Source organism: Labrus mixtus, chromosome 2 (genome assembly GCF_963584025.1).
Source record: "Labrus mixtus chromosome 2, fLabMix1.1, whole genome shotgun sequence".
NCBI classification, from domain to species: Eukaryota; Metazoa; Chordata; class Actinopteri; order Labriformes; family Labridae; genus Labrus; species Labrus mixtus.
In genome coordinates this window covers 23,275,269-23,290,810 of record NC_083613.1, presented here as the reverse complement: position 1 = coordinate 23,290,810, position 15,542 = coordinate 23,275,269, and the positions used below count along the sequence as shown (strand labels likewise).

Genomic DNA, 15,542 nt, shown 5'->3' with positions numbered 1-15,542 from the left:
TTATTGTTTGAATAGTTTTTATTTATTCTAACAAACATCTTCACAAAAGCAAGTGTGCCAATACTGATTTCACTGTAATGTCCGTACTATATATACACCCATATGATATACTTATGAGTACACATTTGAAAAGTACTGGGATATTTTGCACAATTTTAAAGCTTGGAATTTAAAATTTGATAACACTGCACAGGTTCTTTAAAGGTGTGGTTTTTAACAGGGTTCAACTTACCGTAACTACTAATTAGAGATCCAATTTATAAAAATGTTAATTAAAAATGACCCTGTAGAAGGTCAATCTTTTAGGGAATGCTTTGTATTGAAGTATGTCCCTGTGTGTCAATAGCCTTTATGCCACTGAGACACAAAGAAAGAAAATACTGTTGTAGACTACTGTACAAGTTTATTGCTCCATTGATCAGGGGGTATTCTCTATACGGGCTGATATGGAGATGGTGCTCTTGTGTAGCTTCACAGCGAGGCAGACCCAGTCCCCGGCTTGCACCTCCAGCGGCTGCTGCAGCACTGCGGCCGCCTGCTTCCAGTGAGAGTTGTTGCTGAGGGTGCTGACACTGATCTCCTGGTCGAGGTAGATGTGGTACCAGAAGGGAACTGCAGTTATTCTTCCAGTAGCCGTGACCTGGACCTGGGAAAAAAAAAAAAGGGATCAAGACTTAAGCTGCTTAATGTTACAAAAGAATGGTCTGCTATGAATAGACTTTTCTCTGAGCCAATTTCCTGTAAATCACGAGTCTGGTTTTGCTGCTGTTAACTTTGAAATAATAACACATGCAATACAATAAACAAAGCCCAGAACAGCCAAGCTATTTTCAGTGTGTCATTTAATATTTATGAGCTCTGCGGACATGGCTTCAAAGGAATAAGTTCACATTGCACCTCATCAAAATAAATAAGCAAACCTTTTTAATGTTCCTCAACTAAACTTTTACCAGCTGAAAACAAAAACAAACCCCTGGAATCTGAAACTGTGGATCAAGCCTATTTTATATATACAATGTAAGAAGGTAGAGCAAAGTTACACGTTTGACTTTTGATATTTTTGGGCCATTTCTAGCTCAAGTGTTAATAATTAATGTTTCAGCAGTTCAAAATGATAAGGCCCGACTGATATAGAGCCGATACCGATATATCAGCCGATATCTTTCTATGATCTATCTTAGATCTGTAGCGATAAATTGATTTTTTTTTGCGTTGATCCATCAAATGCAGTTATCAAACACTTGTGGAAAAAGATATAAAGAAAAGATGGTCACTCAGCTGGAAAGTAACCGCGTATTTATGCGCATTACTGCTAGACACTCTGGGGCGTGACAATGCTTGTTGTAATCAATACAGCACACTCACATGCAGGAAATACAAATGCTAGTGTAATGAAATGAAACTCAAATGAAATGCTATTTGACTGTTGGGTCAATCTAGTAATATCGGCGCACATCTGCGATAAAATTAGCCGATACCAAACAGTCACTAGATATGCTAAGATCGGCTGATATGGGCTGGGCGATAAATCGGCCGGGCTCTTCAATATTGTGCTACAATAGCGACCTGGAAAGAGGTGACATTTTGGAAGACAGTTTAACTATGATACATCCAATCATGTTTGCAGAAATCATGTAGCTTTATTGTTATGTCTTACCTTTACTTCTCTGTTGGTGTAGTTTGCATGGGCGTCCATGAGGTTGAGAACAAATAGCTCCACAGACTCACTGAGATGCCTGCCCTCCAGTGTGGAAAAGTCCAAAAACACATGGACAGGTACCTGAAGGATGATTAAGAGATTAACATCATTTTAGTGAATTGTTTGTAGCGAAAAAAACTCTATCAAAAGTATAGTAAATGCTATGAAAAGCCCTAGAAGACCAAAGAGGAAAACCTAGTTGGGTCTGTCAGTGAAAATGAACACAAAACAGGTCCTCCTGATGCATAAGTTGGAAACCATTGTCCTCAACGAGGGAAGGAAAATCCCCCGAATAAATGGAAGCACAATGCTTCATTTAAGTGTACAACTTAAAACATTTTTTCCTGTAGCAACATCATTTTCACAAAGGCTTCACAAAAAGAGCTTAAGCCAGAAAAAAACATTTGTGCAGACTTTAAAATGATGCAAAAGCAGACTATGAGATGTTGCCGGCTTTCTTCACACAAACCCCTTTTCATCCACATTAGGTTTGAATTTGTAGAGTCCCTGATTGTTTGGAAACTAATCTACCTCCTCAAACTCTTCCAGACATGACTAACAGGCCGCAGCTAAAGCTAAAGGAGAAATCAAAGTCGCAGAACCCAAAAAAAAAGTGTCACAGTTTCTTTTAGTGCAGAACAAAAGATTCTTTCCTCCTCCCTGTCACACTTGTCTAGACCTCAGAGCCCACTGTTTGATGTGCTTGATGTAATGTGTACTGATGGATTCAGGTAGGAATGTGGTGGGCCAGGCTGTGTGTTGTGTGACAGTTGTGCTAGAAAGTGCCCTCCGCTGAGACAACATCTGTTAAAACAAACGACCCACGTCCCCATGGGGCCCTGCAGAATTAGAGCACAAACACGATGCTGGAGGGAAAAAAAAGAAGGAGAAATAATTTCCAGACCAAATAAAGAAAAAAGAATTCAAAGGGATTTTACTGCGACTTAAATTGAACAGGGAAGCACACATCAAAGAGGCGTGCACAAAAGAAAGCACAGTCCTGGACCTTAGTATTCCAGGAGAAATACTGTGTTGAACAAAAGACAACCTGTAAAGAGAAGGAAACCAAACAACTGGATGAACAGTGGAATGGATGGACTGATGAAATAAGACAAGTTAAATCTGGACTTTTATAGTATTGCACTATGTGTCAATCACATTTAACAAAACCCGCAGGCAACTTATTGCAACTAATGTGCGAACTTTGAATGTGAATGATGCAAGCTTACAAACACAGAATGCTGCATGTGAAATATGCCAATATTGACGGTTGCGTCAGGAACATGAGACGGAATATGAGATCCTCGTGGCCTGAGACGTACAAAAGGAAGATTTTGCAACTAGATTCGAGAAGACTGAAGGAGTAACGGTTACACAATGTCTTTTAGAGTTCTTCAGTGTGGATAACTCACTTTGAAACCGTCTCAAAAGTACTAATTAATATTAGAATATTTTATGAGCCTACAGAATTTATGAAATCCTTCAATTTCTTAATCTTAATTGAATAGAGTTTATTAATGTTACCAACCATGGTTCAAACAAACCAGACATTTTTGCTCAACCCTACATGAGGTGATGCAAAGACTAGGGTCGAGCGATATGTCATTTTTGGGGCAGATACAGATACTGATATTGGGGAGGAAAAGAAAATCTGAAAGCGATATATCGGCCGATATCTTCGTTTCGAGATCTATGTTTGATCTGTAGATATATAGATACACACATTTATTGTGTTGATCCCTCAAATGCAGTTATCAAACACTTGTGGAAAAGATATAATGAATTTGTCACTCAACTGCTTGACACCTGTTGTAATCCATATATCCATATGAGCTACACTGCCGGTGAAAGAGAACTGCTAGTGCATGATATTCAAATGAAATGGTATTTCACTAGTGAATAGATGTAGTAATATTGGTCGGATATCTGCGATAAAATTAGTCGATACTTATAGTAACTTGATACGCTCATATCCGCCGCCAAATCGGTCGAGCGCTAAAAAGACACTGTTGTACTAGTAAAAATGTTTTTGTTAACAAAAGGGCATTTACATTTACAAACTGAATATCTGCAAAGATTGATCCAATCATTAAGACTGAAGTAAATAAACTACACTTCCTCCTGGTGGAAAAACCGGGGATATGTACACTTATTTTTTTTTACGTTACTGTACTCAAAAGATGTTGGTACTATTTCTTACCATTTGGTAACAACACTGAAAAAACAGGCATCTGTAATAAACCATTAAGAGACCTGCCTGTATCACCTGACCATGTTGCCTGAACTTATAAACCTAAACGTATAACTGACTCGATTGTTAGGCGATACTTAGTTTACAGCAACCAACGTTCACAGTTAAATTATGTTGTAAACCTCTTAAGCTGATTTTTTTATTAGATGCTGTTGTTTGTGCACAAACCACCACTGGTGTGGAGTACACAGAGCATACATTCCTGTCAAAGATGCCAAACATGCAGCCAACATGTAGGAAATCACCTTTGATGCATTATATTAGATTTTTCTCTGTGGAGTCAAAGATTTATATTGTATTTTAAATAAGACAGAGAAAATAATGGTAGTAAAAATAATGACTGTTCAACAGCTATTTACATATCAACTTATCTTTCTCTTGTGTTTTTCACAAGACATAAAACTTTCTTTGTGACAATACAGAGAAACAATAGTCCTAGCTGTTTGTCTGTTAAGAAAGCCTTCAGTTTTTATATTGAAGCCCAGTTTGAAAACAAAAAAACTCATCTGTGGCCTGTCTAATCAAAAGTGACCATTAACAACAGGAATACATGTGAGGCACTTGCAGTAGAGAAGCTGGGTACATGAAGCTTCTGAATGTATACTTACAGTGAACTGGTTGATGAAAGGAGCAATATTGAATCCCAATGTTGGCTCCTGACCCTGGACTGCACTTTCCAGTAGCAACGTGTCCGACTCCACCAGCATACCGTGCACCACGATCTTCTCTGGGAAAATACGCCCTCCTTCCTCCAGCAGACACCTTAAACAGGTCACGGGAAGTGATTTTGAAATACATTGGCGTAAAGAATTGACAGGACGATCTAAAGATAAAGGAAAAATAAACAGAAACGATAATGAATAAACCCTTACCTGGCCAGTGACGCTTTCTCCATCAGCTTCTGTCTAATGAGGCCACAGGTCTCCACACAGTCCAGGATGATTGCGCTCCACAGCTTCTCTCTGGACGGCCGCTTCAACATGCCCTGCTCATCCTCTGTGTGGTTGAGCCAGAACTCTAACTGCTTCTCTGGGATGTTATTGGAACCGGCCAGCCTCTTTAGGACTTCCTGTTGCTTTTTCTTCTCCACAGAGCTGTACGCTTTTACATGACCGTGACTGGCGGCAATAAGGGAGAGAAGAGAGAAGCCCTCTGACACATCCAGGACGTAGAGGTCACTGGGGTTTGACTGACCATCTGATCCTGGCTCTTGAGTTTGGTATTGAACCTTCAGTTGAGAGATGAGTTTGCCCAACGCGGTGCAAAAACTCCGATGGTAATCCTGGTTGTTCAGGAGCGCCATCTCTGCACATTCCAGCATGGAGAATTCTTTGGTTTTATCCTGGTCAGTCTGAAGGCAGGCGAGTGCACTGCACAGCTCTGCCTCTGGGTTTTGTGTCGAGATGGGGTTTTCTGGACACGGGGAATCTAGACGCTTGTCGAGACCGATTTCATGGCCGTCTCTCAGCACGGCCACACTGCTGAGTCTGAGGAAGGAATCCCGGCAGGAGACTTCAACAATCAGCTCGTCTTGAGGTTTCAGGACAAAACCTGAAAAGGAACAAAAGAAATGAAAAACATAGAAATGGCCGGTCAATACCAAGGCTGCGGTACCTCAACAAAATCCTCAATAAATAAAGAATAAATCAAGTCAAGTAGTGACAACAGCACTTGGGGTTTTTGGTTAGATTTCTAATCTTGTTTAATTATTTCTAATCAGACAATGATTACTTTATATGATAATGTTGATAACTCTGAATGCTTGTGCTTAGGCAACATTTACAAATGCATACTTTAGAAAAAACATCTTTAAATTTCAAAAGACTCTAAGAATGATAATGATCACTATAGGAGTAGAGCATTTGCAAACAGTTTTAGGACAGAAAGAGTAAAATTAATACAGATAATAAAGTTAACTATGGTAATGTAAGATGAATGGCTGGGGTGTAAATACTTAAATGATGAACAGGCTTTAAAAGTGAAATACATACAGTATGTGTGTTTAAACATTAAGATACAGCTGTAAACAAAAAAAAATAAAAGAACTGTGAATACTGTTGTATAAATTGTTGAAACTGACATAAAAACGAAAAAAGTAAAAAGAAAAAAAGAAAAGGTGAAATACAGTGGACATGGAACAAGCCAGACTGAAAAAATAGTACAAGGGTGAAGAGAAGAAAAGAGTACAGAGTACAAAAAGCAGGAGACATGGAGATTGAGAGGGAGCCCGACAGAGAAATGAGATTCAGAGGACGGGGTGCATGTGGGGGGGGGGGGTTTGGGGGGGGCGCACAGAAAGGATTCCTGCAGGAATAACATCTGTTCATGTCTTCATGACAGCGCCACGGCTCGTCAGAGAGCTTTTGAGAAAGATGCATATTTATCGCCTATAAGAATTTCATGAACACTAAAGAGTGTCATAGGTGATCACGGCGCACAACGTCACAGCAAACTCGGGGAAACGGATGTTGGTGATCGCCGGGAAAAGGTGGCGGCTCCCTCGACGCCGCCGTCACCAATTAGTGGCGCGGTGAAAAGCCGCTGAGCGCTGTCTGACAGATGATGAACTGCAACGCCAACTGGAACATGTCACCTCGTGTCAGGCCCTATTTTGTTCACCGGTACAGAAGCAAAGGGAGGGACTAGACAGGGACGTCTTAGGGTACGTTTGACACTCTTTGAATTAATTAGTGAAACTAATTAAAACTTTGGCATTATACGATATCTGCTAGACTTTCAATTTAGAAATACTTTTATTATCCCTCGGGAAAATGTGGATGTTGCTCTTCTACGCAACATAAACATGAAGAAATATAGAAAATATTATTTAACAGAACATGTTCTAAAATGTGCTTTCATCAGCGTATCACTGCTCTGGTTCATACAACGGGTCATAAATTGAATATTTTCATGGAGCTTAATCCCTATTCATCACCCTATCATCATATTAAATTAGTCTCACTATTTTCACAGAGAGATCTACAACAAAAAGTCTGAAACTTTGATCCAAAATGAACTGAATGCTGCAATCAAATTGTGTGTTTGGGGAGGGGGATTATAGTCTGAAAAGCAAGCGTTGTTGCTTTGTTGGCTTAACAGATTTAAATGTTACTGTATGTAGTCAAGAACAAATACTGCCCTCATCTGATGGAACATGGAAATGCAAGATGCAGTTGCAATAAAAGGAGACAAGCAGAGCATGTTTCAGTCATGATGACAATTCAAAGCAACATTTAAATGACTTTAAACACGCTGTAAGGGATTGATAATGAAGAGTCATACACTGTATTAAAACGGATTCTACATTTTGTCTACGTGTATGCATTATGAGTCTTGCCGTCTGTGATGTGGACTGGGTAGATGGCTTGCTCCCAGCAGGTGTCCTCCTGCGGTCCGGTAGACAGACTGCTCTCCTTGTCCAGGTGGAGCTGGAACCAGACAGCCAGAGCATCCAGCTCCCCCTCCTGGGTCACGGGCAGGAAGATCCGCTGAACTGGTCTGGAGCTCAGCCCCTCCAGTTCCTACAGGTCACCATGACAGAACAGTTAAGGAGCAGACATTCATGTTATTCCTAGGGTCAAAAAAAAAAAAAGAGAATAAAATCCAATCAAATCCAGAAGGTTTGATGTGGAAAGTTGATATACATTCTGGACAAAGTGCTATACAAGCTCATGTCCCAAAACCAGTTGGGCTACCTACTGTTATTTCATGAGGCCCAGGTCTATTCTAAAAAAAAAAAATCACACAAAATAAATGGCAATACCTATTTTAGAACATGTCAAGGCCTGCCGTTATTGTTTGGCACAACCCGTTTAAAGCCTGAGGACCAAACATAATTCAAACAGGATTTCAGAGTAACATAATATCTGAAGCTCTTGATTGAAAGACATTGCTTGAATAAAAAATAAAACATCTGTATTATTTTAAGCTCTGTTTTCATTCTTGTTTCTAAAATTTAAGACTTAAAAACTGAGCCCACTGTTCAATTTTTTTTTTCTTTCATTTAAAGCTGCCGTGAAGCACATGACATAGTGCCACATCCTCGTGTCACTGATTCTCGGCACTGAAAGTGAGGCTTTGTTGGTCTGATAGTCCCAGCTGGATTAATATTCAGAGTGATTTTTAAATCAACAAAATATCCTACAGGTAAGCTTGGGCAGATACATTGTGTCTCTTCAATCTGCCAGTGTGTACCTTCACACAAAGCTAATGAATCAGGCAACAATCTCTGCAGGCCTTAAACTAAATAATAAGTGGTCCACTGATGTGCAATCGTTACCTTCGCCTGTGACGCCAATCATTTTGTTTCATTGGCTTTCAATAGACATATGGCCAGGTGAATTAATGATGTTACAAGTAACATGAGGCTTAACTCAAGGCCACAAATACACATTTCATTGGAGGATTTTCCCCCATGGCTGCATAATCAAGACACAAAGAAAAGTTAGCTTCCCGTGTCATCTGTTGTCTTCCCTGTTTGGACTCACCTGCACGTTGTTGAAATCGATGTGGAGCGCAGTGAATGGCTCTGTGAGAGCTTTGTATCCTCTTGGCAGTCTGCTGAGTCTCTCTGTGGTGTACGGCTCCATGGACTCATCGGGCTCAGCGCTACAGCTCACCGGGCTGCGGAGTTCCCCTGCTGCAGCCATGGATATACCTCCCAATTCTGACACACAAAATCTGTACACACACACACACACACACACACACACACACACACAAAATAAAAACTTGTTAAAAGGTTTGAACAACCTGTGTTGCTCCCTCAAAAAGTGAGTTCTTCTGTTTGGTTACCTGTGATGCCGGCGGATCTCGAGGCTCTCAACAGCCATTCCAAACACTGTGGCTCCAGCTGGGATGACCCGTCCTGTTGCTGACGGCTCCTGGAACTCATTCTCACCGTTCTTTAGGACAAAATGAAATAAAGTTTGATATATTTAGTTTTAATAAAGGTGGAGTCAGTAACCGTAAGCAGGCCTGCCCATATACATGGCTGGGTCCCTGAAATGCCAAGTGAATGGCTCAGTAACGTTAGTGCTGGCCTACTGACTACCAGTCGCCTCCTCTGCCTGGCTTGATCAGCTTTGAGTTTACTGAAAAAAGGTTTGCCAACATGTTACTTCTTGGGGTCAAATGCCTCCTTCCTTTCGAGCAATCCTAAATTTGTCCAGGGATTTTAAATGGGCTCGCCCGCAACTTTAATATCACAAAGAAAAAAAAAAGGTTCTTACCCTTTTAAGAAGAGGGGAATTACATTTTGAAACAGACAACAATGAATAAAACATGTTTCTTTATTGTGTTGTTATGGTGAGTATTTAGGTTTCAAAAAAAAGAAGGTGTTTTGATTGTTTAAATTTTGGATGGCCATGTTTTCACTAACCCTTACGGGCCCCCCCCATGCGCCTGGGCCCTAGAAAACGTTCCCCTTTTTCCCCCCTTATGGACGGCCTTGACTGTAAGTAGTTTTATGTGTGAAATGACGGGACTTGTACATCAGCTCCTGGTATCCAGAAACGTTTGTATCAGGGATCGTCCTTCAGTTTGCCAAAAAGAGCATCATGAAGAGAATAACAGAAGATGTTTCTGCTTTAGAAAGATACCAAGAAGAGTCTAAAAGCCATAATTTGGTTTTTTTTCTTAATGAGAATACAACATTTACAAAAGAGTCTTTTCTTGAGTTTGGGGTTCAATTTTGTTGTTACTGTATCTCATTTCTTTAAAAATCGTATTGCTTTTCCCTTTACTTCGTTGATATTTATTTTCATGTTATACCTGAACTTTCACTTGCTGACTTTCTGCACTTGATGGATTTTGAAGTGCACAGCAAATAAAAGCTAACAAGTATTTATCCATAGCTTTCATTGCCTGGGTGCTCCCACATCCTCGACCTGAATGATGACACAGTTCCGGCCTCGTTATTTTACAACTCCATGTTTCCGAACATTTTTTGCGACAACAACTCTGAACATCCTGTAAGCATCAATAGATTTTGGGTGCCAAGAAGTTTCATGATAAATGAATATTGCAATGTGACAACTGGAGAGAGAACATCGTTCTGTTTTTTTGGCTTGTGTTTGTGTTTAATAATCCGAGTTACCTGTGGAGGTAGCAGGAGGTGATGCCAGGCATGAATAAGACTCTCGATGATTCCCTCCCCAAACAATCCTGCATCCACCGTCTCTGTCACCACCAGGGACACCCTGAGACAAACAAGACACAAGACGTTGAAAATCATGAATATATGTATGCATTTAAAAAAAAGTCATTGTAAGATGAATGTTTAGAAGTTTTAGTAGGAATTCTACCTCTGTGGGATGTCCTTTGGTACTTCCATCTCTAGAGATTTCATATGGATGATTTTGATGCTTCCATCCATTCCATTAGCTGCCAACACCTCACAGGCCAGTTCATACATGGTCTTTGACAGTTCACAGGCGTACACCTCAGCCGCCCCAGCCTTCTTAGCACACATACTTTACATCGAGAGAAAATGGAAATCAAGACAAAAAAAACCCCACAAATTAAAAACACAGGTCATATTGAAGCAGAAGCCAACACAAAAACAAACTTAGATATCGCACCAATAAGTTCTAGTTTGGGTTGATAAGATTGAGTTATATCCTGAAAATACGGTTCACTCTATTACTCAAAAAAATAAAAGTATGCTTCCAAGTTCTCATTTAAAATATCTCACCCAAGGATCCCAGTGCCAGTACCTATGTCAAGTACAGTGTTGCAGCCGCTCTGAACAGCTTTCTGAATGGCTTGCTGGTACTTCTGGTTCCTCCCATGGTCATTGAGCATTAAAAAATGCCAGCGCTCCACCAGCCAGTTGGCCACACGGTGGAAGTTCTCCCTGGCCTCCGGGAAGTCAGGTCTCAGCTTCAATGCTTTATGGAAATGACCCGCCGCTTCGTCCCTGAAGCCCATCCTGGATGAGACGAAAGGAGAACAACAGTGTATCTAAAAAAAAAAAAAAAACACTCGTGTGACACTGTATCTTAGCCTGTTATGACAGGAGTGACGTGGTTATACCTGAAGAGGTGTTCCCCCATGCTATTTAGGATAACCTCATCAGCAGGAAACAGTTCCAGCGCTTGTTCATAACAGTCAAAGAGGTCCTGAATGCGTCCCACGGAGTCCAGCTCTTCTGTCCATTTAAAGAGAGTGAACCTGAAAGACTCCTAAAAGTGGGATATGAAAAAAACAAAACAAAAACATCTCTTGATTCTGCAGCAGTAAAAAAAAAAAAAATATCTGTTTTTGGTTTTGTCTCCACAGTTTTTAAGGGTAGCGTTAATAGTCATCATTACCTTAGCAAAGTCCTTAAATGCAGGTGCAAGGTTGAGGACAAGGAGGTAGTGCACAAACGCAGTTCCGTAATCTTGGTTGAACAGGCACTGCTGGGCACTTTCCAGGGAACTGGAGACCAGCTCATTCCTGGCGGGGTCCTCTCGGCGTCGCCTTCGGGGCCTTCTTCCATGCTTTGGTCGTGCATTGGCGTTAGGCATCCCTTGAAAAACAAGGGGGCATGTTAGGAAATAACCACGTCTTACAAGTGGATTTTTTTTTTTTAACAGGTTGCAAAATCAAATGTGCAGGACAGACATTTCTGCAAGGAAGAGACCAGCATAGTGCACTGTGAGATGTTCGCGATCACAGGTTTTGACCATCAACTTCAAAAGAAAGTCATGGTATCATGAACTGACGCCAGAGAGTGACTTACTTCTCGAGGTGCTTTAAATATTAATGGTTATAATCATCAAGATAATTTAAGAATAAGAAGTTAAGAATAACTTCATTTTAAAAATAAATATCGGAAAAAAAGCAAAAATGCTAAGTCCTCGTAAGGCATTCATTTGAGTTGACTTACTGTGTGTTTAGAGTCAATGATGTGGTACAGGACGGAGGAGATCACTGCTGTTCGGTTAAAGTGGCGATGGTGATTTTGCAAACGTTTGCATTAAAGTTAACTTTTTTTTTTTCAAAGGAGAAAAATAAAAAATAGTCGTTTTAGCATCGTTGTGAGAAACCCTCCCGCTGGTTGTATCTTTACCTCAGTTCAGATGACAATAAAAACCCGTCTGACAATCAGCACGGTCTTACCCAAATGTCCAATCTATCAGTAATCACCGGTATTGCATTAGTAATACAGCGGCTAAGTGGGAAAACGTGTAAATCACACATCTGCTAACCACACAGCATCACTGGTGAAGAAACATGTCCGCGCGCAAAGAAACCCGGTAAGAAACAACAAACCTGAAAATGGTTCCACATTCAAAACTGTGTTGAAATGTAATCATATGTTAAGGCAAGAGCAAGAGGTATTAACTGTTAAAAACTGTGTGAATAATAATTAAAGTAATTATTCTTAAATATGCCACTGTAGTTGTTTGTTTGTTTTCAATGAAAGCAATTCATCTTGAAGCACAACCAAAGAGCACAAACAACAAGATAGTTCTCTACCGTGAACACTTCACTGCTCTCTGGGTGAACACGAGTTGACTGAAAGAAGCTCTCTGTAGCTTGCAGCTATAAACAGTTGTTTGTGTTTATCTGATTGAGGAGCGTTCAGAAACAGCTTGAGTATACGCCTATAACATTGGAATAGACTAGTGCAGCACTTGTGTTGGGTTTGCTACAGTTTAAGTCACTAAAAATCTATTTGGGCAGTATTTACTGATATCATTTATCTTGCTATCAATCCAAGAAGTGCTTTTGTGTAAGGTTTTATAATCTGGAGATACGTTTTTATGTTGTGGAATTGGAAAAGCAGAATGTGGTCCTAAGTAGTCATGGCTCTTTGCAGTTAATGAGCTTTAAAGTAATTTATCATTTTCTTCCACCACTGTTCAGATCCAACATGTGGTAGGCCTATCATATAGTCTAATTATGAATATTAACTTCACTTGTCATACATATGTTGTTTATACTTAAATAAACATGTACTGTATGTCTTGCCCTTTGTTTCCAGACATCACCAACCACCAATTAGTCCAATTGTGTGTGTTTAGTGTATAGACTAATGGCAGCTTAGCAGAAACACAAACTTGGTCTTCATTCCTTAGCAGTGACATTGAAGTGTTTCATTGTCTGTGTTTTAATGTAGCATCTGAATTTACACTGAAATATAGTCAGTTTAAATTTCCTAAGGCAGAGTAGAGTTTTCTGGATCAACTTCACCATCTACCAAGGTGCTTGAAGAGGTCAAAAGCTCCAGCTACACTTGTAGTGTGAAGATCAACTTCAATAACTTTAATAGACCGACGTTTTTCAGCTTGTAGCCTTAATGACCCTGATAAAGGCCAACAGCTGAAAAACATGTTAATAAACTTGCTGAGGCCACATATATATACTGTATTTATATAAAATGTGATGTAACAAAGATTAATAAAGGCTTAAATCAACTTTCATCTAAATGTCCAAAGCTGTGAACATAATATTAGTACATTTACTCAATGAAGATAATGCAGTAAAATTTTGAGGTAAATCACTAAATTAGTTTCATTTCTTCTTTACATTTAACTACTTTTTAACATTTAAGAGGGAAGTATTATACCTTCATGAAGTCAATTTTTATAATTATTTGTTTGTTACTGAAATTGCATCACTGGAAAAATGCAATATAGGCTATGCCGGTTCGCGTGTATATATCACTGATAAAAAACATAAACTTTAAATCAACTTTATTGTCCCCAAGGGGAAAATGTGTTTTATATAATGTGTCATATAGGCTACTCTCACTTTAGAAAGAACATTAAAAAAGCTAAAAAAAACTAGAGTAGGCCTACATCGATATGATATAATTTCTATAAATCAATGCCAGCTCATTGTAAAGTTTTTTTTTTTTTTAGTGTGGTAAACATTTTGAACTGAAATCAATCAATCAATCAATTTTTATTTGTATAGCGTCAACTCATAACAAGTGTTATCTCGAGACACTTTACAAAAAGCAGGTAAAAGACCTTACTCTTTGTCTGTTAACATTACAAAAGAGCAGGTAAAAAGACCTTACTTATTGCTATATTACAAAAAGCAGGTAAAAGACCTTACTCATTGTTATGTTACAAAAAGCAGGTAAAAGACATTACTCATTGTTATATTACAAAAAGCAGGTAAAAGACATTACTTATTGTTATGTTACAAAAAGCAGGTAAAGGACATTACTTATTGTTATGTTACAAAAAGCAGATAAAAGACATTACTTATTGTTATGTTACAAAAAGCAGATAAAAGACATTACTTATTGCTATGTTACAAAAAGCAGATAAAAGACATTACTTATTGTTATATTACAAAGATCCGGCCTATCCATCAGGGCATTCTTCGCTTCAAACCGAAGACGGAAGTAGATAAGAAGTAACCATCTCGCAGGAGCAAAGTAGTCTTTGGCAGAAGTTTGGTATTCGCACACAGATGTCAGCAGAGTTTCTCTATCTGTCATTCAGCTAGGTGGAGTACGTCTGATGAAGGAAGGAAAAGGCGGACACAGCAAACATGACTTTCTGACAAGTCTTGCGAACCGACTTCCAATTGAGCACTTCACCCGCTGGCGAATTGTTTTCACCTTTAAACCGTGTTTACGTGTTAGCTTCTCTCGTGGTTATTTGACAACTGTGTGGAAACAAACAGGCGACTCAGTGTCAGAAGTTACCATGCTAACCACCGCTAGCCTGAGGTAGCTATGCTTTTCCGTTAGACTTGAAACTGCCTGCAAGAAGAGCGGACATTTGATTTCAGCTGCTACTTTATCAGCTACAAAGTAAAGCAGCATTTTTTTGCCAGTTTCTCAGCTTCAAAAAGCCATCAATCTGTCACAGAGATGGGACTACACCCGCTGGAGTTCAGTGAATGCTATCTGGACAGCCCCTGCTTCAGGGAGAAGATTAAAGCACACGAAGCAGAGCTCGACAAGACCAACAGATTTATTAAAGAACTGTACAAAGATGGGAAGAACCTCATCAATGCAACAAAGCGTAAGTTAATACATCTACTCAGATAAGTCTCTGTTGACTCAGACTATCATGCACTTGTTTGGGGAAGGGGTCTTGATCTGTTCGACCTTTTCCTCTTATTGGTTGGTTATAAGTGGGGGAACCCTCTACAGAATTGATTGAAATATCTATTAGGTGATATAGGAGGCTATCTTTATAAAACAAATCAATGCGTTGTCATTATGATCTGATTATTGCTTTAATTAATATGGCTCCATATGAGGACAGGTATGCATGTTTTTTTTTTTCCATGGTCTTGAGTCTCTGAGATGTTTGATAAGGAAGCTCCTGCTCTGTTTGTTCTCAGTCAAACACACCTCAGCTGGGTTAAACTTATTAGATTGTTATCTCTTTGAACTCTACTCTTGAGGGATGGGCTGCCTCAAGGTGGTCAGTGCTGCTTACGGCCATATTTCAACACATAGTCATTAAAACATGGACTGCTTATGTACTCACATGCTTTGGAAATAATCCCTTTTAGCCTTGTTTTTTTTAATTTCTGATAGTTTAACGTCAGTCTTATATGAAACATTGCACAGTTTCCAAAAATATTTTTATTGGAAAACTTAGTCTAACAATATTAAGGAAAAACAGGTTA

At 39.4% G+C, this 15,542-nt stretch overlaps 2 protein-coding genes across 5 annotated transcripts in view; one reads left to right on the top strand and one right to left on the bottom strand.

Moving 5' to 3' along the window:
- Positions 1 to 11: 11 nt before the first annotated feature.
- On the bottom strand, positions 12 to 12,179 carry prmt9 (protein arginine methyltransferase 9). Of its 2 annotated transcripts, none has more exons than XM_061057194.1 (13): positions 12,057 to 12,179; positions 11,264 to 11,463; positions 10,986 to 11,134; positions 10,645 to 10,881; positions 10,256 to 10,423; positions 10,048 to 10,150; positions 8,745 to 8,854; positions 8,438 to 8,630; positions 7,288 to 7,471; positions 4,823 to 5,501; positions 4,559 to 4,712; positions 1,658 to 1,780; positions 12 to 646 (listed from the first exon to the last, which is right to left on the bottom strand). In XM_061057194.1, the coding sequence occupies exons 2-13, from the start codon at positions 11,459 to 11,461 to the stop codon at positions 419 to 421; spliced, it is 2,526 nt and encodes an 841-aa protein (XP_060913177.1). In that variant the 5' UTR covers positions 11,462 to 11,463; positions 12,057 to 12,179; the 3' UTR covers positions 12 to 418. The 2 variants fall into 2 exon arrangements, with proteins under 2 accessions (XP_060913177.1, XP_060913186.1); XM_061057203.1 differs by having other exon boundaries at positions 12,084 to 12,158.
- Positions 12,180 to 14,384: 2,205 nt separating this feature from the next.
- arhgap10 (Rho GTPase activating protein 10) overlaps positions 14,385 to 15,542 on the top strand; it is a 51,980-nt gene continuing 50,822 nt past the window's right edge. For 2 of the 3 annotated variants that reach the window (XM_061057184.1, XM_061057165.1), the window contains exon 1: positions 14,388 to 14,926. In XM_061057184.1, coding sequence (XP_060913167.1) covers positions 14,773 to 14,926 — 154 coding nt within the window. In that variant the 5' untranslated portion in view covers positions 14,388 to 14,772. Of the gene's footprint in view, positions 14,927 to 15,542 lie in introns of all 3 variants that reach the window. The other variant, XM_061057175.1, reaches the window with a different exon arrangement.